The 22287-nt window shown below is 42.0% G+C and overlaps 2 protein-coding genes across 2 annotated transcripts in view; one reads left to right on the forward strand and one right to left on the reverse strand.

The window, feature by feature from the left end:
- The first annotated feature begins 428 nt into the window (after positions 1-428).
- Positions 429-1996, forward strand: RMI2 (RecQ mediated genome instability 2). The gene is made up of 2 exons (XM_059861228.1): positions 429-720; positions 1229-1996. The coding sequence occupies exons 1-2, from the start codon at positions 444-446 to the stop codon at positions 1375-1377; spliced, it is 426 nt and encodes a 141-aa protein (XP_059717211.1). The 5' UTR covers positions 429-443; the 3' UTR covers positions 1378-1996.
- Positions 1997-3861: 1865 nt separating this feature from the next.
- Positions 3862-22287, reverse strand: part of LOC132335482 (uncharacterized) — a 76997-nt gene continuing 58571 nt past the window's right edge. The window contains exons 57-73 of the mRNA XM_059862059.1: positions 21832-21945; positions 21350-21478; positions 20733-20894; positions 18979-19143; positions 17708-17873; positions 16237-16421; positions 15598-15690; positions 15119-15323; positions 14098-14285; positions 13345-13442; positions 12788-12972; positions 11541-11743; positions 10937-11126; positions 10193-10302; positions 8189-8308; positions 7673-7812; positions 3862-5519 (exon numbers count right to left, since the gene is read on the reverse strand). Of these exons, the coding sequence (XP_059718042.1) occupies positions 5504-5519; positions 7673-7812; positions 8189-8308; positions 10193-10302; positions 10937-11126; positions 11541-11743; positions 12788-12972; positions 13345-13442; positions 14098-14285; positions 15119-15323; positions 15598-15690; positions 16237-16421; positions 17708-17873; positions 18979-19143; positions 20733-20894; positions 21350-21478; positions 21832-21945 (2469 nt within the window). The 3' untranslated portion in view covers positions 3862-5503. The remainder of the gene's footprint in view (positions 5520-7672; positions 7813-8188; positions 8309-10192; positions 10303-10936; positions 11127-11540; positions 11744-12787; positions 12973-13344; positions 13443-14097; positions 14286-15118; positions 15324-15597; positions 15691-16236; positions 16422-17707; positions 17874-18978; positions 19144-20732; positions 20895-21349; positions 21479-21831; positions 21946-22287) is intronic.

Here is a 22287-nt window from a genome sequence, read left to right on the forward strand (position 1 = left end):
ACGCCGTGGCCCCTCGCCGCTCAGCAGGGTGGGAGCCGGGCGGGCTCCCTCCGCGGGCCAGGGGCAGCGCTCAGCGGCACCCTCAGCTCGAACCGGAGCACCGGGCCACAGCTCACACTGCCTTTGGCACGAAAGGGGGCGGTCCTGAACTGAAACCAGGTAGAATGACGGCCAGTCAGGCTCTGGGCTGATCCAGGTGAGGGGCGGTGGCTCGGGAGGCTGGCACACCGTGCAGTCGAGAGGGACGAGGTGAGTGAACCAGCGGGGGTACCGCCTGCGCTCCGCACCCACACAGCCCCGCCGTGCACGGGTCACCAGCCCCACACGGCAACTCGCATTCCGCGTAGGCCGCTCCGCAGCTGCAGCGCTGCCGCCGCTCAGGGGCGGGGCGGCCCGCGCGCTTCCCGCCGTCAGCGGCTGCGCGCCCTCAGGCGCCCCTCAGCATGGCCGGGGCGGCGCTGGGCCCGCCGGGCCCTCCGGTGAAGGTGCTGGCGGCGCAGCTGCGGCGGGCGGAGCGCGGCGCGGGCGGCACCTGGGAGCTACGGCGGGCGGCGGCCGGCCGGGCGCCGCTGTTCCTGCGAGCCGTGTGGATGCAGGGTACCGTGCTGGAGGTGCAGCGCGGTGCGGAAGGCGGCACGGCCCGGCTGCAGGACAGCAGCGGCGCCTTCACCGTGCTGGGCGTGGAGCAGGTGCCGCAGGGCCGGCCGTGCCTCAGCGCAGGTACCGCGGGCGGGGGTTCGGCTCATCCCCTCCGGCCGACCAGGCCCGGCGGCCCTGCCTGGCCCCTTGCAGGAGGCCCAGAACAAGCAGAGAGATTTCTTCTCCTATTTTTCTTTTCGCTTTCTTCTCTTTCTTTTCACCAGAACTGCCAGTTGAAATGGAGAGGTGTTGCTCTGCAGTATTGCAGAAACTGTGGTACAAAATAGGCCCATTGCTTAAAACTTCAGCCCTCTGACCTATCGTCAGTCCACTTACACAGCAGGACAACTTTGTGTTTGTTTGGCTCTTAGCGTATGTGGAAATGAAGTTAAATATGCCGTAGAAGTGGCTGTACAGATAATGAAGCCTTTTTCTGAAATTTAGTTATAAGCAATCTTCATTCCTTGAGTTTTCTTACAAGTGTCAGCATCTTCAATTTGCACTGTTTACTTAGCTTTAAGTAATTTGGTTTATGAATTTAAATGATAATACAAAGGTTAATTAAATTTAATGTTTACTTGTTTTTTAGGGAAGTATGTAATGGTGATGGGTGTGGTGCGGTCCTGCAGTCCGGAGCCCATTCTTCGAGCAATAAAGATGACAGATCTCTCTGAAAACCCCATTCATAAGAATATGTGGAACCTTGAAGTGGAGGATTTGCACAGAGTCATCCCCTAATACTTTTACTTTCTGCCTAAAAGAACTGGAAATTTGTTTTCTTTTACTTTTTGGTGCAGAACATTGGACTATTCTGTGTAACCACTCCTGGAATAAGCCAAAGTGAGAAGTTGGGCTCAGTTAAGCATAGGGACCACTGCTTATCTGTTAATAATCACAGTTAATGTCTCCCAGTCTCTTTTTACACCAACATATTTGAGAAGTGCCTATTTGATGTTTTGATTAAGATGTCCACTCTATTAAAAAGGCTGTATGTTTGTTTCTCTGTGTGTTAGCTGCTGCTTGGGGGAGCTCTTGTTGAGGCAGTTGTTCTACAGCAGGGTGTTCATGGCAGCAAGGGCTGCACAGGACTGTTACTGAACTCAGTACCTGGCATCAAGGCAAAATGTGTTTCAATCCATTTAGGCTGTGCTTGGAAATAATCGTTTTCACCTGTGTTTTCTGTTTCAGTAATCACCATGTCTGTAAACTGCTTGTAAGACAGGTGTCTCTTGGTAACAATTAGCAGTGTCTTGTACTTAAAATACCTCTCTAGTTTCTGAAATACGGAAAGTGTACTGACCCCTCTGTTCTAGTGAAGTGAAGTTAATAAAAAGATGTGATGCTTGATTCCTTGGAATAGGTTCTCCAGATGCAAGATGTAAATACTTTTTACCTCCAGAAACAAGCATTTTGTCCCTAAGTGCATTTTTCTTTTTGAAGGTTTTTTTTCTTCCAGTGTATGCTATTTTTAACTGTTAAAATCTATATTATATTCTATTCTTATATTTCCTATTCTGAAAAAAATCAAACTATGAAATCACATCAAGAAACCTATAAAAAGTAGAAATGTTACTACTCATTGTTTTCTATCTTGTCTAAAGAGAATTTTGGGTCCTGACAAATGAATTGCAGTATCTGTGTGGAAGGGCTTCGTGATTGGGGACTGTATTGTCCAACACTAGTGTTATGTTAATTAGGAATGCATATTGGAAGAGAAGAGACTCTCTGACTGAATGCTCTACAATTTAAGATGAGAATCAAGTGGTGGTAATTAAATTTTTTAATCGTGGGACTAGGTTTTCAAATCATGTAGAAACTAACTAGCATCCTTTAAAGATTTGAGATCTTTGCAGACTAAGGAGTGGATTTCAGAGTACAATTCCAGTCTTGAGTTTGGTGTTCTACATCACAGGCAGTTGGATAGTGGAAGTCCTGTGCTCTTGAGATCCTGCTGATGAAATGCCAAGACATAAAAAGATAAAGACTTGTAGCTCTGGAAAAAATCTGCTTGTGGCGTGCCGTAGCCTTCAGAAATAATCCATGTGACTGCCATATTGGTAACTGGTTCATGTTAAAAATTATTTTCCTAGGAGTTCAAAGCAAAAAAGACACTTGTAGCCAAGGTGAGTGTTGTATTTCTAAACAAAAGGCTGCTGGAGATTGCTTTGACTCCTAGCTCAGTTGTACTTCACCTAATGAGAGGCTGATGGTGGCTGTTTAGAGCTGTGCTAGAGGGCCTTGCTTCTGGATTTCCACAGTGGGGCTTTACTGGGTACTGTGAATTCTCCCTTTTCCTCACCTTGTATCTCAAATTCTGCAATTAGAACATGAGTTTGTGATTTTTGTTGCTGTTGCACAGCAGAATATGTAACTGAGGAGTTACAGGATAAGGGGCTTCTGTAGCCCTGTGTTGAGGAGGGGGTCGAAGCTGAGCTCTTGTTACATCTCTTTTGAGGTTGGTGTAATGTGTAGAAATGGTGTGAACTTTATAGATCGTGGGGTTCTCTATAAAGAACATGTTGGAGGTGAGTTGTAAGCACTAAAACTACAGTGGGAAGCACGACTGAAGCTGTGTGTGCTCTGCAAGGACAGCTGGTGTGGGCAGGTGTGTTCATAGTGCTCTCACAGCAGGAGTTACAGAGGCAGCAGTTCCTGTGTTGTGTGGTGGGGAGACCCATGAGATATGCAGTGCATATTATGTATTTTTCATATGACAGGCTAGTTTAGATACTGCATGACCTGCATCTGAGGCATAAACAGTTTGGATTACTTCAGTCAAGGTGTTCAGTAATGTGCAGCATTGCCACTAGTTATTTTCTAAAAGTTTAGTCCTGGTAAAGCCAGGGCTAGTGCAGAGATAAAAGCCAGTTTTGAAATACTGAAGCTGATGGATTGATCTGATAAATACTTCAGTTAAATCCTTCCAAGGTGATTCTTCTCCAGAGGTTCACATCCATGACAAATCACAAAGGTCTCTCAGTTAGTCTGAGGGCTCTTCTGTGTGGAGCTGGCACACTGCCCTGCAGGGACACTGCTGTCCCTCCCTCCAGGTACACCTGGAATGGGCTTCCCCACATCCCCCTGTCACTCTGGTGTTGTGTTTGCTGATAGGAGCCACCATCTCTCTCTCCTCTGTTAGCAGGACGGTGATGTGTGGGCTCCATTTTTTAATTCCCCAGGTGAGACATTACCATGCAGTAAATAAGGCATACTTAAAACCAGTCTGGATGGATGGTTTTATTGGTTCATTAAAAGGTTTACAGAGTTCACTCGAAGAACCCCATGGCCTGTGACACTGCTGTGCCAGTTCAGTGTTGCTGTCTGCAATTAGCATTTAGTTAAATTCCTGTATTTCTGCATTGCTGACTGAGCTCTTCTCAATCTTTTCCTCTACTTGCTGATATTTTTCTTTGTTTCTGAAACTGTCACCGCAGGACATTTTTCAGATATGCTTGGTGTGCTTAGCTGGGGAGTGAAGTGACATTCAGTGACTGGGGAGAAAATTATGTGGTTTTTTAATCAGTAGCTGGTATAAATATTCTGCAGCTTCCAGAAATACTTCATACTATTTTGGCTTTTTACAAGGGTGCAGGTATAAAATTATTACAGAGGAAGATTCTATTTCTAGCATCTGATGTGTGTGGGAATCCTAAAATAGCAGGATTTTTTCCTGACTAGTGTAGGAATCATGTTTTATTTTGTATCAAACTAGAGAGTAAGTGTTCAGAAAGTGAGTGCAGCTGTAAGCAGCATACACAAGAGGCAGCTGCTTGCTTTTTCTGTAAGCCGAACACAGCCAGTGCAACTTTGTTGTTACAAATAATCAATAAAAATGTACTCCAGCGTAAAAATGAGGCAGTCAGATGTTTATTAGCATGATGTCATAGTATGAAACACCATTATCTCAATGCTTGCATATTATACAAACATTGCATTTGCAGCGTTACCTTTCACCAAAGAATAGCTGCATTCCAGGCACTGTGTAGAAAGGTGATGCAGTTTTTAAATTAAAGTGACCTACAATACAGAAAGGGATTTAACAGGTGAGACACTCACACAACATAAACTATTAACACCCTGAGGTTTCTTCATGGGTAGGGTAGATATTGGTCACCTTTTCCCAACACATCAACTGACTGCTGACAAGAGGTTTCTAAAGACACAAAGGGAAAATGTGAAACTGGTGCACAAAAACCAAGAGGGCTGTTTCTCATTTAACAGTGTGTACATTAATAAGGGAAAAATCAACCAGCATAAAGATGAGAAACTGCTTTTTTTTAATTATTATTAACTGCTTTTCATTATTTACCCATCTTATTTCTATCTTAGCCTTCTTGTGTGTTAGAACACTTCCCTGGAAAAAAAAGATAACTTTCTCCAGAACCACTGAATGGTGGAGTTTCATTTCTGGAGAAAAAAGAAGTCAGCATCTCTGCTGAAGATGCTGACTTCAAGCTGATGATGCTGCTTTTACAAAGTAGTCCACTTGTACTAATCTGAGCTGGAAGAGAACTTTTCTCAGCTTTTCAGTGTATTTGCGCTATGGTTCAAGGCTTGTGGAGAGGCAATTTTGCCACTGAATGGGAGAATTTTTTTAGAGTAATTGATGCTTTCCTGTCCAATTTCTTTTGGTTGATTATAGTTTCTTGTCAATATACTGAAATAATTCCTCTTGCCCTCAAGGGTTCTGAGTGGAAAGCTTTCCTTTTGAACTATATATACTTCACTATATTCACAGTTAACACTAATGCATTCACACTTCTACTGTTCTCTTCCTGTTCTTGCCTCTAGCTTGTCTGCCTAAAATAACTGTTCTGTTTTGGGTGCTGAAAGGGATCTTCCATCTTCAGGGCTGCTATGCCATTCAGAACTGGCTCGAGCTGAAATGAAGAAGAGATGAACTCCAGGTTAAGTGATAAGTAAGTACAAGTCACATGTAATGCAAGCTGTCATTACAGTGAAATACAAAAAAATCTCTTAAGGAAAAATATAATCTGATATATTTATGACATCAAAACACTGTGGGGAAAGTACTCCAGCATTTTAGATGCGGTTTTATCTTAGATCGCTGAACTGAAATAAAGATGTAAGGTTCTCCCATAAATTCACATTTAGGAGGAAAAGGGCAGCATTATTTCTAAAGTTTATGAGATCTGGGTAGTTCAGCTATTTCAGTGGAAGATCCTTGACAAGCATGGATTTCTAGGAAATAGTGCAGAGGTAGTTTCTGCTGACAGCCACTTTCTGTTTTGCTGTCATGACTGTTGCTGGTTATCAGTTACTGTGTGTGAGTAACCCAACCATTACAGACTCTTTCATTGTGTCAAACCTAATTCTCCCTTAGTTTGGTCTGTTCAACTTCCTTCTCTTTAGACTGTTTACATAATTAGAGACTAAACTCATGTCTTTCCTCAACCCTTCCATTTTTTCCCCAGGACTGTTCTCAGCTGGTTCACAATTAAAGTAAAACATGGTGTCCAAAACTGGATATATGAAATAAGCTAAATAGAGAAAAAGTATTTCTTGTCTTCAATATGTTGATTCATGCATACATCCCCAATGTATTTTGCTTCTTTACAGCATGTTCTCATTAACTGAGCTTGTGATCCACCTTCATTCCAATCCTTTTCCTCAGAAATGGGATAATGCAAACTAGCAGCACTAGCTGACTGCAATCATTCAGCTACCAAGCTATTCTAAAACTTTATTTTATGTTTTATATTCTGCTGACTCAGATTTAACAAAATTTGTCTCTGTATTTCATATTTATTTGTTGAAGAATTTTTGTAACTGCTGGGGCTAAAATGACTTGCTGCCTACAAGATGCTGCCTAGAAATGCTGATCATCCACTGCTTAGGAGCTGAGTGAACTGAACAGGTCAGGCAGATACTGACAGTCAACTGACAGTGTTTCAGTGTGTGGGAGTGTGATGTGATGCACTTACAGACACAGCGAGTGTTCTTATTCTAGGTTTTTATTTTATGGCCAACAAACCATACAAATACTGTGCAAATACTACTCCCTTCCTTAATGGGTAAGAAATCAGGTAATGTAAATTTTTCAAGGCATACTACAAATGGCTTTATAGTCGCCAGATCAGTCCTTTGAGATAGTAGTGAGTTTACAAATGCAAATAAATAATGTTTCAATACATATATTAAAAACCCCACTCTCTTTTCATTACTAAGCCTCAGCAAAGCATGGAGCATAAAAGGAATAAACCCAAGTGCTTTGTTTCTAGCAAAAGCATAATTAGCTCTTCTGCATGATTCTGTCATTTATTTGGTGGAAATGTTTCCATTGCAGTCTTGTAAAAATACAGTGAGTTACTACTTGTACAAGAGTATCAGTAATGGAACTCCAGTTAGCAGCACATGTGGCTCCGGTCACTTTCGGAGTACACAAATTGGCACAGTAACTACAGAAGTGGGAAAGGATTGTAATTATAAAAATTTCAAGCAAGTGCTACTGCTCTATTCAGGCTTTTCATCTTCCTTGGCTATATTCCAGAAATCCATTTAACGATGCAGTCTGGATGACAACTGCATTAAAACACAAGTATTGATAATCTGGATAGTTTTGGTTGGAAAAATAGATACATTTCATTATTAGATACTGAAAAGTACAAAAATAAGTCCCTGAGTATATGTATTGTTAATATTAATCCAAATGCATTATGAAGACCAAAAAATGATGGAACCAGAAATAGTGTCCAAGAGGAGGAACTTCTGGGGACATTACACAGTATTCTGCAGGTATCCTTCTGCCTCTGTTGCACAGCACATTAGGACAAAATAAGAAAGGCAGTAGAGAGTGTGCAGTAGATGGGCTCTGGTGTGCTTGTGAGTGAACAGCAGGAAGGGGAGGAAGCCAAGAGGCAAGAAGAACATTTCTGGGAATAGGATCAGTTTTGCTCATGGCCACGGTCAGATTCATTAGTTTTATTTTCTCAGGTGTTCTTGCATTACAGACATGTAAGTACTGGAGCAATGCAGTCAGAATATTCAGGGTGGTAAAAGAAATGAAACTTACCACTGTGGAGGGATTTCCATAGGGACAAAATTCCTGTTGCACAAATGAACAAAAGCTGCTGCTAAGCTGCAGGCAGCCCCCAAGGCCGGGGAGTCACAGGTGTCCTGTGTACACATGGTGTAGAATGGCTTGGGCTCCACCTGGGCACAAAGGGAGGGGTTAGGGGGGACCTGCAGGAAAACCCAGAGGTTTGGGTTGTGTCCCCTCCCCCCTGCCTGGTTAGGACCATTCATAAACCTTTATTTCCTTCCTAACAGTGAGGAGGTTATTTCTGTTTCCAAATTCTGGACCTGTATCCTAAAGAGCAGTGCAGTCATGCCACTACTCTGTGGATGTCAACAACCTCCACTTATATTTATAGTGATAAAACCACCTTTTTTTTCTGTCTGGATTGCTGTCTCGATTACTTCTAAAGTTCTCTGCAAGTAAACTTCTGTATCCTTGCAATGATTATGTGACCTCCATGGAAGTATGACACATAATTAAGACAGTGCTTCTGGCTGAGGTTCTACTTACAACTTTGAAGCAGTTCCTAAGAAGTGAATGTGGTTCTTCAAAGAACACTTTGCAGATGTTTTGCTTAGCTGTAATTGGACATGGCTTCTCTTTCTTCTGTACAAGACTGCACTTATTCACCTGGGAAAACAGAATTACTGAAGTTGGTGTATTTTGTGGTTTTTTTGCATACATCAGGGTAGGAGGAGTTCTTCAGATTGCCAGTGTGAGCTGGTTTGAGAGACGATATGGGCAGCTCAGTACCCTGCTCTCCTGTTTATTGTTCATTAATATTGAGGCACCTCACAGATTAGGTCTTGTTTCCTTTTGCTATTGATTCTGTTATTCACTGAAGGATTTTGGTGTGTAGTTGCTGACATAGTAGGTAGTTGACTAGTTCTCTTTTCTATAGATCTGACAGGTCAAAGTTGTGCTTTTACTAGATCTTTCTCATGTAGGAAAAAAGCTTCATACCCTTGCTGGATTATTCATAGCTAAAGGTGGCTTTAAAAAAAAGAACAATAAAACCACACCACCAAAAGGTTCTAAAGGTTCTTTAGGCAAGTGTAAACTGTAGTTCATTTACTTACTAAGGAAAATGAACTGGCCATTTACTCTGCTAACCCTCATCCTGCAGGAGTCAGACACTCAGTCCCTTCCTGTTGTGCAGCCTTGGCCTTGTGATGGTGGAGCTCTGCTGACGTCCTTTGCAAAGGCTGTGATAAAGCTCCTGGGAACAAGCTGCAGTCAGAGTTCACAGTTCAGTGGGAGCCCTTCCAATCAATGGTTCAAGTGCAGCCATTCTGCCCCTAAAGAAGGGCACTGGGGACTGCCCTGCTTCTGTATGACCCTCAGTTTCTTATATATTGCTTTTAACTGATTCTTTTGCTCAATGTCTCTGGGGAGTTCTGCACTTTCTGAGTATATTAGAAGTTAATATTGGTCACAATAAAGAAGATTGTGCCTATGGTCAGTCACACTGGGATCCTGCCCCATTATTAACATAAACATAGGCTGCAAGCTCATCTCTGCAACAGCAAGAAGTACAAGATACTTGAAGCAATTCTCTCTTTTAGAGTAAAGTACCGACATAAAGCTGAAAATGAGATTTCTGTTCCCAGAACTCAGACATCTGTGAGACAAGATAAATGGAAGAATCACAAAATCTTCGTGGTAGTAAGATGTGGTTCCTTTTCTTTTTGGTAATAGATTCTTAAAATTAGATTTTGAAGGGATTTAGAGGATCCTGTTAACATGGCCTGAGAGCATGTTAAGGCTATTTTCTTGGTAGGTTGCATTCACAAATGGTTCTGTACAACTGCACATTTGTGTATTTAGATTATTTGCAGCTGATGACTCAGTACATGAATTAAGCAGAGCTATAAACCAGAGTTACTGGTATAAAATTGTTACAACATTTATTTATGGTAGTTATAGGACTCTTTTTATGCAAGTCAGTAACTGACAGCAGCAGCTAACCTTCCAAAAAGGTCTGAATACTTAGTGGTGTGGGGATGGAGAACAAATTTACTTTCAAATACAGATTTGTTTCTAAAGTTTTGTTTATTGATGAGATGTAAAGCATGAAGAACAAAGAAAATTAAGAGGCTCAACATACCCAGCTAGAACTAACAGCTCTAAAGAAAACTTCAGACTGGGGCCTGAGTGATGAATGTACAGATTTGGCCCAGACCTAGTAGCACCTGTCCCTGCATTCCAGGAGAAGGTTGTCTAAGGAGGAAAACATCAAAAATACTTAGCTCCAGTATCAGTTTCTCCTAAAATCAACAGCCACTTCTATGTTTTACCTTACCACCTCGGCTAAAAATATTCAATGCCTATTTGGAGGGAGTTCTTGAACAGTTTTTAGCAAATACGTGGAAACTTTTCCTGGTTAGACACAGCAAAACAATGTAGTGTGCTGCTGTTTTCACTATTGAGCTTTGGTTCATCTAAGCCAACCCAGCATGTCAAACAGTGCCCTCTGTCAGCAGCCCTGCACACAGGAGCCCCTCAGCTCATTACCTGCCAGCTCTGGGTGAACTCTTTCACGTTGTCAGTGAAGGAACCATTAGGCACCATCCATTCGTTTCCAGCTTCATTATCATTGGTACCAAAAAGCCCAGCTGAAACACCTGGGAGAAAATTGGAATGGAGCAAAATAGGAATTGTCAGGAGTAGGTGCAGGAATATTACAGCAGCTGTCTCTGGGCTCTGATTATTCTGTCCAGCAGGTTCAGCTCTATTGTGGAAGAGGGGAAGCTGCCCAGCCTGCATTGCCATCTCGTGTCTCAGCTGCTCAAGGCCTTCTGAGCACATCACGGCAGCAGATCCATTCCTGGAGGGTGACTTTCAGAATAGTGTGGGGTACATGGGTGGTACATGAATGCATTCCAAGTATACAAAAAACTCTGTGAGGTTTTGGGCCTCCCTCTGTAGCTGTCTTGCAGGTCTGACAAGCTAAGCCTGCTCCAGAGCAGATTTCAAGAGAGATTTTGGGGCTGGGCTGAGTGCAGTACCTCTGCCTCTGATTTCTGTCTGCTTTATAGCATTGAATCAACAGTAACCCATAGCCTGCTCTTCTTCTAACTGGAATGGTGCATTCCATGCTCTATTTGGCAATTACTGAGAATGCCTAGGGCCCTTTCCAGGGTCTGTAGATGAAGAGGGGAAAAAAAAAAGTGAAAGCACAGATGCTGGTACTACCAGCAATACAGATAATTCAGAGAGATAGCAAAAATGACTAACAGCTGCATGATTGATGCTCACCATGGTGCCACCCAGCCAGAGTGACAGTACAGAGATCATACTGAAAGTCACAAGAGACAGAAACTCCTTTCTGATCAGATACTTCTATTTTGTTGGTTCCTTGCCTTGAATTCATGGTACTGTTTTCAAGGGATTGATCCAGGGCTTGGCAGTTCTCTGCCGTAGAGGAGAAGTTATACATCTTGGATATCTGTTTTAAAATGAAAATGCAGTTTCACACCTGTCATAGTGAAGGTTCAGTCACAGGCAAGCACAGTGGATTTGCAGGTGCAATGAGGCCAACTTAGCCCAGAATTAGAACAGGGAATAAGAATTAAGGGAATAAGAACAGAGTTGTGTTAAACTTCTGAAAGAGCAAAAAGCACAAGTCTCCCTTTCAGTGCCATTCTCTTAGACCATGTCAGAGGAAAGTTGAAAAGTTTACAGAGAGCAAAGAGGCAGCTCTTGAGTTAAACTGGTTTTGTTTTGGAGGAAGCTGTTACTTTAAAGTCATTGGCCGAGAGTGCTTCTGATCTATATTTTGAGCATTAATATTTTAAACTTTTTGTGTCAGCTGAAGAAAATTTTTGCCAAAAATAAAAAATATTTGACTTGATCTTCCTACCTTCAGTCGTGGGTGGATAGTGATCACAGTCTGATTCATCTCCACATACAGTGATCTTGAGTTCCTAGTTTCCTCATTTAGTATCACAGTGAAAGCACTGTGAACAAAATCCTTGGCAAGAAGTACACTGCACTTTGATGCCAAATCATACATTTTTCCATCAAAAGTCACAAGATGCTTGGTCCCCACTAACATAGCATGATCTGAAGAATGGTATTTCAGAAGAAACATCAGTGAGTTTCCCACAGAGCAGTAAATGCTGCACGTACTGTAACACACAGCTTCTTGCTGTCATACTCTTAAAATAATTTCTCAACTTACTATTACAGTGACATTACTACACTTACATTTTAATTAGTTACAATGTAGTTGCTCTGCAACAAGACTTTTCTCAGAAACAAAACAATTTAATGATTTATTTTTTGTTATAGATTTACCTGAGTGCCATAAAACTTTGATAAACTTGAACTGGGATTCAGAGCTCATCTTGATTTGTCATTGTACTACTTGACAGTCATATTTATAATCACACACACATTATACATTCTTATGCAGAAAACACAAGAATATTAATTTTCAAAAATGACCCTTCCAAATCAGTGCATCAAACAGCTGCAATCCAGGAAACCCTGCTGATAGATGACTCAGATTATTGGGTCACTAGCAGCTCTTTCACAGCTCTCTGTACTGGAAGGAAACCATTAAAAAAAGGGTTTTCTGGAAAGGCCATTCTCTCTAAGGGACAGTTGGGACTGTTAGTGCATTCCTTTAGCATTTAGCAATACTTTTACAGGCAGTACTGTTGATGAAGTTTTGGTAGGGCTGAGCTTGCTCATCGTAGAGGCAGCAGAGGTGAAGTCATCAGTGTCCAAACCTCTGTCCCAGGACAGAGAGCCAGCAGGTGAGACTGGCAGTGAACCATCGTATCAATTCACAAGAGCATATGGATAAGGCAAATAAATACCACCTGCTGTTTCTGGTCTCAAGAGTAGGAAGTGTAAGGAGTTATAAAATTTGCATGCATATTAAGTAGAGCAATGTTACTCCATGCCAGCCTTGCCCAGAGTGTTGATCTTATACATACCATCACTATCTTACAAGAAAGAGTATATGTTAGTTGATAGGAAAATTATTAATTAGTGATCATCTCTATGTAAACTCCTATTCCAGATACAATTTTTAAAATACAGTACTAAGTGGAAATAGACCCAGGTAACAAAACAAAGCTGAACTTTGAAAGGGCTTACATTCAAAGGGGCTCTCCATCATCCTCCTTTTGATTCTATAGTACTCTGCAAGTATGTTGAGATTGTAGAGGTCTTGCAGAGGCCTCATTAGTTTTTCTCCAATGAGGTAAGTGGTAACATTTGCCAGCTGCAGGGACAGGTCTGCTTTAGGTAGTACTGGCAGCTTTCCTGCCACAGAACAGTTCCTGCAGAATACAAAGAGAACACCCCTTATCTGCTGAACTGATGAAATGCTGTTGTTTTATTATCAGAAATGTTGAAGTGAAATATTTATAAGAACTGTAGTCTGGTTAGAACAGCAAAACACAACCCTACTCTGGCCAAGAGCTGCACTTCCCCAGGTCACCTCGGGCCAGCTATCAGTTACTGATACCCTGTTCGCTGCCCAGTAGCTCCTTTCAAACACATTGGGTCTGAAAGGATGCCATGTGACCAAAGCAAAGAGTCGTTGGGTGGCTGTCCAGAACCCTCAGCTACACACTGACAGGAAGAGTAACTATGCACACATCCTTTTGGAACACTGCACAGAGCAGGTATCCTGCAAAACCACCAGTTACCTGGGTGAAAAACTGTACAGGTTCAGTAAGGGCTTCCGGATCTTGCTCACAGCTCTGGAAAACGTGGCCTCTGCCCACCTGAGCACCTGCTGGGTAGCCTGTTGGAGAGTCACAGATTATAAAAGCAATTTCAGCATGACTTCAGGGCAGGGTCAGTACTTGCAAATGAGTTTTAAATCAAGAAATGCAAAATACCACTTCAGTGTCTCTTGCATTTGTCTCCTGTCTGACCGCATCTTGTCATGTAGAGGTTAATAATATCCAGAGGACAGACTCTAGTCACACCACCAATGGACAGAAATATATTCCTCCTAAATAACATGACTTAAAGTGTAGCAATGCTTAACTAAGTTAATGTGCTTCAGTAAAGGACTGGTAGCTTTAATAATATAAATTAGCCTTATGATATATCTTTTATGCTTTTCATTTCAACTAGAAGAGCCCAGATACATTTGTACACTTGTTTATTTGAATCACAATTTCTCCTCTCTATGCAAGAAAAGTAAAAGCTACATGAATGACAGATTACTGCTGCTATGATTCCAGAACTAGTAATACAACCTCTCCTCTAGCTGGAAAAGTACTCTTTCAAAGCAGGACAAATATTGCAAGAAATCAGCTGTGCACAAGCTTATTATGTGGAAAAGACAACTGCACTATTTCCATGAACAAAAAGGGTTAACTATTTTTGTATCTCCATAGTTCAAAATTTGTAGGCCTTGAATTAGAAATGGACAACGTAGTTATACCAACCATATCCAAGCCTGCTTTCACAACCTTTAATGCCATCTGAATTGGTTTCATTAGCCACACATCTTTTACAATCTTGGGTAAGAAAGCCAGGATTTTCTTCATGTGCTCTTCTGTCTTCTCTTTCCAGACTTCATCCAGTGGCTTCAAGGTTACATCGTAGTAAGCATCTTTCAAAGTTGCTAATGGCCCTGAAGCAAACACATTAATGAGACAAACCTTAGCTGGTTTGGTACTAAGTGGCTGTTTGCTTGTTTGTTTCCACCCAACTTGCTGCATAAGTGAAGCACAGAAAAGTACAAGAGGCAGCTGTGTTTCCATGGCAGTCAGGCACATTGCACAGCTGTGAACTGGAAGAGCCATTTAGCTCTGGTCCTGACCCCTTATAAATACATTGCTGCTGAGCAACAGGACACTTTGGTCACAACTGATTTCAAGCATGGTATATCAACCAAATTCAGCTTTTGAGAGGGAATAGCCCAGAGCTAAGTGGCCCCAAGGGAGGTTTTACCCTTGTGAGAACTGAAGGTTCTCCAGCTAATTCCAGCTGACCACATTTCTCAAAGGTTTCAGTATGGGCCACAGTCCAGCTGAACAGTGAATTAGTGGCTACCGGATAGGCTTGGAAAAAAACAGATCAAGTGAAATCCAATTAGTACAAGCATTAAAAACTCAAGGAGGGATATGAACAGCCCTTTGGAAGGAAAGGCTTGCCAGGGAACTGTTAGCAGAAATACTTCAGCTTAGGAATTAAGGACTCTCTTCTCATCCAACTGAACCCAGCCTCCTGCGACCGAGAAAAAGCCTCACTAGTGATTTCATTAGAAAGGTGCTCCCAGAGAGCCTTCTTAGAGCTTACTGCATCAAGGCTCCCACTCTGTACACTAAGAGCCAAGGTCAGCACTTCTTGCTAGATCAAAATAGAAACCCTTCTGTTGTTCAGTATGTTTTATAGTTTACAGTGAAGTTTGGTTTGCCCTGCACTGACATTGTCCCTCTTCTTGCTTTGCTCCATTTTGCTTACTTTGTAATTCATTCTGCATTTGCTGGACAACATCTTGAATTTTCTCCAGGTAAAGTGGAATCTTGCTTCTCAGAATGTGCCCAATTCCACTTTGCTTCCACACCTGGGTGACAGATGTAGCCCCATTTTGCAGGAATCCTGCTGCCCTTTGCAAGGCCATTGAAGGCCAGCCAGCTGCTTCAGACAGGAAACCAACATGCTGCACCTACAGTGGTTCCAAAAAAGAAGCAATTTAAAACACACAGTGATCTAAAGCAAAGCTTTGACTTCATTGGGAGGCAATTCTGACTCTGCAATTTTGGTGCCAAGACACACGATCTCCACCATTAAACGCTTTTTGTCTCTGTATACAGGTCAGCACAGGAGTAATCACTGAAATGTTTGAGCAAAACAAAACAGCTGCAGGCAATATAATGATGCTTAACTAACACTACATGAACACTTCATGGTGTTTTCACAGATCACGTACAGATACTTACTGATCTCCTGAATCTCCACAGGTATCCATCAAACTTCTTTATCTTCGCATTCAGTGTGGCTTTCAAAAGGCTCCCAATTTCATTAAGTTTGTTCTGTGAGAAGATTGTTAAAACCTTGAATTCAGTACTTAAAACTGCTTGTGCTGGATCCACATCATTCAAAGTTTGTACTAGTTTAAAGGCCGGCAAACACCCACACTCACATTTCTTAGGGGAAAATACTGCATTATTCAATGCAGACAAGGGAACAGAACAGACAAACGGTAAAAAGTAAAAAGCCTTCCCCAAGTAGAGAGTATGTGAAACCCTACCCTACTGAAAGTGAAAGTACGTTCAGGATTCTGATCATTAGTTTTGTAACCAACAGGCTGAGCAGTTACTGCTGCTCTCACTTTATTTTCTTGCCCTCCTAAGTGGATCCTCTGTTAGAAGAGGGTCCTATATTTCTATCTCTAGGCATGGCTGAATTTCTTAGTTCTCACCGTGGTAACTTCTCACATCAACGTGAAAATAATTAAAACATTACATAATTTTGCCTGGTTACTCACCAAACTCGCCTGCATGGAAGTGCTCCCTCAAAATAACAAATAAAATTCTGGGAAAATCACGCTGCAGTTAACAGCCACTCAAGGGTCTCACCTCAGCCTTAAGAACCGGATCCCCACATCCATGGGCCAGAAAACTCAAGCTTCCATTAGCAGCTGCTAGAGTTACTTGTCCCACGTTTTCCTGCCTTTTACCATTGATGCTGAGATAGGTGTTAATGGCAGCCATCTGCTTCCCATCAGAACAAGCACTGACTTCCACTCCTTCTTCCAAATCCCCTTAAGGAATGAAAAAAGAGCCTTCATTTACAGGAACAACATTGAGAGACATTGTTTAAAGGCAGTTTTTAATTACTTTGGTGATCAATCAGAGCTTGATTAGAGTTAGGTGTGGAGGAAAAAACTAAAACAAAACAGAAGAGATAAACAAGAGACAATTAGATCAGTGTCAGGATTTGATCTGTGTGGCTTGTTAATGAATTACACAGATTTGCTACTGCAAATGAAGCACTGGATTAATGTAAATCTAAATCTCAGTCATACTGATTTACAAGGCCTTTTTTTCTACTTTAGTCCTCACTGTCCTTTGTTGCAGATGTTTCAAAACTGCTCAGCCCTTAAATGAAAGCCTGTCAGTTCCACCCACCACACACACAAGTCGTTTCTACACAAGCACTGATGAGCATAAAAGAAGTAGTTGGTAAGGTGCACGTAGAATCTGGGTTAAGAGAGCTGAGTCATTTCTACAAACTTCTGACTTCAGTGATTCACAAACTAATGGTCCTAATCTCCAAAACATCATAGCATGTACAGGTGAGGACATGAACCTGAGAACCATGCAGAAGTGTGGAACAGTAAATCCATAAGTGAAACAAGGGCTGGGATTGTCAGCAACATGAGTTTGAGACAACTGGGATACCACCAAATCTATTTGGTTTGCACCCAACTCTAACGGTAGCTGAAATGTGGATGAGCCCCACTTCTTGCAGCTCATTTCACCTCACTTTACTCATCTAGAATTCAGGCAAAACTAGAAACAGCGGCCATTTTTTTCTCTCTATTGTCAGTCAGAGCTGAGTGCTGTGAGACAATCCCCTGCAGGCAGTGATTGCACACATCCCAGTTCACACATCCCAGTTCAGCTGTTCCAGCATGTGGTACAGTCAGTCTCTGGAGATGCCTCTCTCATTTCCTTTATTGAATTTAGAATTATTTTAAACAAGACACAAAACTTTAAGATGGTTAAATCAAGAGGAAATTAATCCTATATTTTGTTACCATCTATTGTAATCATACAAAAATGTGTCCCAAGCTGAGCTTTGTAACATATTTTAAACTTCAGCTTTTCTTTATCTGAAAGACCATAGCTTGAATGAAATGAGTAGCTCAGTGCTAGGGACACGACTTTCTTCCTGTGTCTTCAGAGCAATGACACTGGGAGTTGCAGAATAGCTCCAGCTGGAAAGGACCCATCAGGATCATCAAGTCCAACTCCCTGGTGTTTGCAGGATGACCTAAAATGAAGTCCTATGGCTGAGAGCATGGTCAGTGAGTGAGATACATACCTTGCAGATACCCCATGTAGTACTGAAAGCACTCCTTTCCTTTTGAAGCGGCTACTTTTACTTTCTCTTTCTGATCAATAATCCCCTCCACCAGGATTTGGCTCTGGACAGAGGAGGAAGCAGCAGTTCCTGTCAGGCCTAGCCAAACATCTTCAAAGGCTCTTAACTGCAGCCATAAAGAAAAAACATTTATTCAAAGCCACCACACAGAATTAATGATCATTGAGAGATGGTGCTCAAATATCAGTGCTTCCCACAAAAGGATAAGCGGTGAGGGAAATGTTTCCCAATGCTCATGCACTATGCAGGAGTTACACTGAGAGAGGCACAAGCATCAGAGTGATTGGCCCAGGAGCTGAATGATTGGATAGCACGAGAATTGTGGACAGAATTTTAATGGAAGCAATGAAAGAAACAATATCCCAGTCAGTTCTCTGTGAAGCTGCTGATTTGTGCCATTTATTCCAAAACACAGAAGGAAGCAAGCTCATGCAGAGCAGCTGATACTCATTTAATCTCTCTCTTCTCTAAAGAGAGAAGAATGGAAAAATAACTTAGTATTTGGTACTGATTAAATCATCATCATAATTTTGTTAAGGGATGGTCTATTGTCTCAGTTAGTGCCTAATTATCCACATTCCTACTAATGAAGAGTTTGGATGGTGCCAACCCCGTTCGTTTTTTACCTCACTCTGTTGTCTCCATCTGCCTCTCCACCATTTTAATTTCACAGGAAATTAAAAGTAAATGCAAAACTAGGGGGGGGAGAGAGAAAAACGAAGATATTTGTCTCAGAATGAGCAACATAGGAGCTGTTTTGTGCCTTTTTTAGGGTTTGTTGTTGTTGTTGTTTTTTGGTTTTTTGCCAGTTCTTTTTTTCTGGCAAATTATGCTTTGTGTAAGCATTGTATTTTGTTTCCCTCTTTCTTCTGACGAGGTGAAAACACCATAGCTCACACAACAGAGCATTCATGCTGAAGGGGAGTTAGAACAGCACACAGCCTCTTAAAATTGATACACTCCACTAGAAAGACATTTGCTTTACTTGTGACAGCTCTACAGAGAACTCCCGTTGGTGCCTTCCTTTGTCAGTCACACCACGTGGACGCTGCCTAACTCCTCCTTTAGAGGCAGCACTACAGAAACCAGGAGTGTTTTATGTTGCCTGTTGTTTTACAGTCACTGCCTGCACCTGACCTCTTTGGGAAATAGATGGCAGCAGGCCTTTGAAAACCAAACCCCAGTGCCAGTAAAATAAAATAGAAGCTCACTTCAATTTCCAGAGAATAGTTCTTCACATCAGCAGTGCTCTGATTCTTTATAGATAATCCAATCAACCCCTCATCTCTCCCATGATCAGCAAGGTGGAATCTGCCCTCTGACAGCAAAATGATGTCATCTTTGTTGAGCTGGTGCTTTCCAGATAAAACAATTACCTAAGCATGCACAAAAAAGGTGTTAAAGCTTCCAAATTCTTCCAAACAAATGGGCTCTGCTTTGAGTAGCAAGAAGTTGTACAGTGGCAGCACTCTCATGAAATTAGACCACAAGCAGAACTTTTAGTTTCAGAAACCAGCACATCTTCCTGCTCCTCACAGCACTGTCTTCATTACATCTTCAGTCTCTGTGCTCTAACAAAGCATGTTCAGTGATTACACCTAAAACCAGAGGAACAGCTGCAAATAACTATATTTTGTTAAAATGTTCAATGTTTTTTGCTCCTACTCTTCTCAGCTGTTCTAGGCAAACGTTTTGATAAAGTTGGGGATACATGGGAACTGAGGTGAATACTGTCCTGGTTTCGACTGGGATAGAGTTAATTTCTTCTTAATAGCTGGTACGGTTTGGGATTTGGAATGGGAATTCCACTGATGTTTTGGTTTTGCTCAGTTGTTTACCCTAAGTCAAGGACTTTTTTTGTGTGTCTCTCCTGCTCTGCCAGTGAGGAGGTGCACAAAAGCCCACCTGGGACAGATGTCCCAACATGGCCAAAGGGATTTTCCAGCCCACAGAATATCATGTGCAGTACATGAACTGGGGGGAGTTACCTGGAACAGGCAAACTTGGGTTTGGCAAGGGGGGGGAGGGTCTGGCATTGGGCAGAGGGTGATGAGCAATTGTTTTGTGCATCACTTTGTTTAGTTTTTTTCCTTTTTACTAGTAGTAGTAACTACTATTTTACGTTGTACAACATACAAGTTTTACTTTTAATTGTCCTCCCCATTCCACAGGGAGAGGGTAGGGAGAGGGGGTTGAATGAGTGGCTGTGGTGCTTAATTTCCAGCTGGGCTTAAACCATGATACTTTTGAAGAGAACAATCCAAAATCACACAGGTACCTGCTTTTGGAGTGACAAGCATACACATCCTTTGCATTATAAACAGGTTCTATCACACCTTGGTCTGGGAAAAAGTTTTCCTGTTGCCAACAGAGCGTGAGCTGCTCTGACAGTAAGTAAGGAAACCAAGGTGTCTTTCAGCCACTGGGAACTGGAGAGAGACATTTATTGCAGGTTCCAGGTTCTGTGTGAGTGTCTACAAGCAACTCTGAGGACCAGCATGCACCTAACTAAGATAATGGGTGGGCCTTCAGTTTGTGTGTAATGCAAAAATAAGGTTTCATAACGGTTCAAAAATCCATCAGTACCAGCAGAGCAATCATAAAAATCAGCAAACTTTTACCCACAGGGAAAGGAAAGCACTTTTACTCCTCTCTAGTCTCCTTTTTGATCACTTATGAGCCTGTTTTGGTATTCTTCAGAAACATAAAATACCTCTGAAAGAGGAACGGGAAAGAAAGAACATGGAGGAAGTGAGAATGTTTACACCATAAAAGGACCTATAGAATACACTATAGTAGCAAGCAGAACCTTTCTGCCTCAGTCCATCAAATGACACTGTTTATTTATTTAAGCTACAGGAGTATGGTAAGACTTCTGAAGAGTAGCAGCTGAGGAAAACTAAGTCTCCAAATGAGGAATTACATTTAAACTGAAGTAGGTTCAGTGTGTTTAAGTCAGACTTACATTTGGAAGGTCACAGAACTCAAAGCTCGAATAGTAATCCAGGAAAGAGTAGTAGTTGGTTTCTGTTTTACCCAGAATCTTCTGTTTGGCACATGGGGTCAGGAAAATATTTTCCAGAACAGCTTCTAACTGAAACTTATCAGGATACAAGAGTTGATTTCTCTGCAATGAACCAAGAAAATTAAAAGATGACAGCAAGACCTTGGACACTCCTTGGAGCTCACTCATCCCATCCCTAGGCTAGTTTTGTTATTTCAATAGCTTCAGGATTTTAAGGTAACATTTCCAGAACATAACATTTCCATTTGTCAATGTTTTGGTTTATCAGCCTTGTTACCAGTCGCCATCCTACAAGTTTTGCAAATTTAGGGTACAGGTAAGGCCTCTAGTTTGGAATAACCCTTTCTTTCTTAACTATGCTCCATTTACCTTTCTTCCTGTGTAGAGAAAATGAAAAAGGTAAAGTGAAATAATGGTATTTCACAAAAAACAATGCTCTATGGAAGTTTTCTTAAAATCCACTCCACAGTACATCTAAAAACCAAAATAATTCCTCATTTACTGAGAACAGCTTCCATTAAAATGGTGAGTCAACAGATACAACTGCCTTCTCTTACCTCATATGTGAAATTGTGTTTGAATTTTTTGTCATCCCACTTCAGATCTAGGTATTCATTAAACAATGTTGGTCTTTGCTCTAGAGACCCACATGCATGCAGGTGTTCCATGCTTAATATTCTCTGAAGCTGGTAAAGTGGAAAAAATGGACACATATAAGTAATATTTTTTAAAAGTGTTCAGTATATCCTTGGGCAGTGGCAAAACCACACCCTGTGAGAACCCCTGGATGGTCTGTACCCATGAAACCTAAGGGGCTGACAGCTCTGTCCTGAAGGAAAGCTGCAGCCCAAGTAAAACCATGTCTGGCAACATGAAATGGAATTTTTCACAGCCTTAATTTTTCTTTCTCTGAGACACCAAAGGTTGACTTCAAGGCTTTAATATGGTAACAAGTACAGAAAAAAAAAAATCATTCTTTGAGGATCAAACACAGAAATTCAGCTATACTCATCCCTTCCAAGGGATGTAAGACTCATACCTGGCCTGCAGAGAGTGTCACACAGCCACCCCAGGCAGTGATGTCCATCTTGGATTTATCCTCCAGCCCCAGCTGGAGGTGAGCAGGCTGCCCAGCATTCCCTGAGACCTGGAGCTGAAAGCAGAGAAGGATTTGTCCAGCAGAACCAGCAGAATGATCCCCATCCACTGGAGGAAAACAGAGCCACTGTGAAAGCTGCCACAGAGCCATGCTCAAACTCTGTGGAACTCAGTGGTTGGAAGCTCCGGGCCTGAGACAAACCCAGGGAAGCTGCACTTCTACAACCAAGGCCATGGAAGGCTTTTGTCATCCTCTCTGGAAGCTGCCTGGAGTCTGTCATGCTAAGCAACCAATGGCACAACTGCAATAATGACCCTGCAAGAGAATTTATTCCTCTGAATATGATTCTGGAACCATAGTGAGGATTGTGCAAACCCCCCTGAGCACCAAAGGGCT

Source organism: Haemorhous mexicanus, chromosome 17 (assembly GCF_027477595.1).
Source record: "Haemorhous mexicanus isolate bHaeMex1 chromosome 17, bHaeMex1.pri, whole genome shotgun sequence".
Classification (NCBI taxonomy): Eukaryota; Metazoa; Chordata; class Aves; order Passeriformes; family Fringillidae; genus Haemorhous; species Haemorhous mexicanus.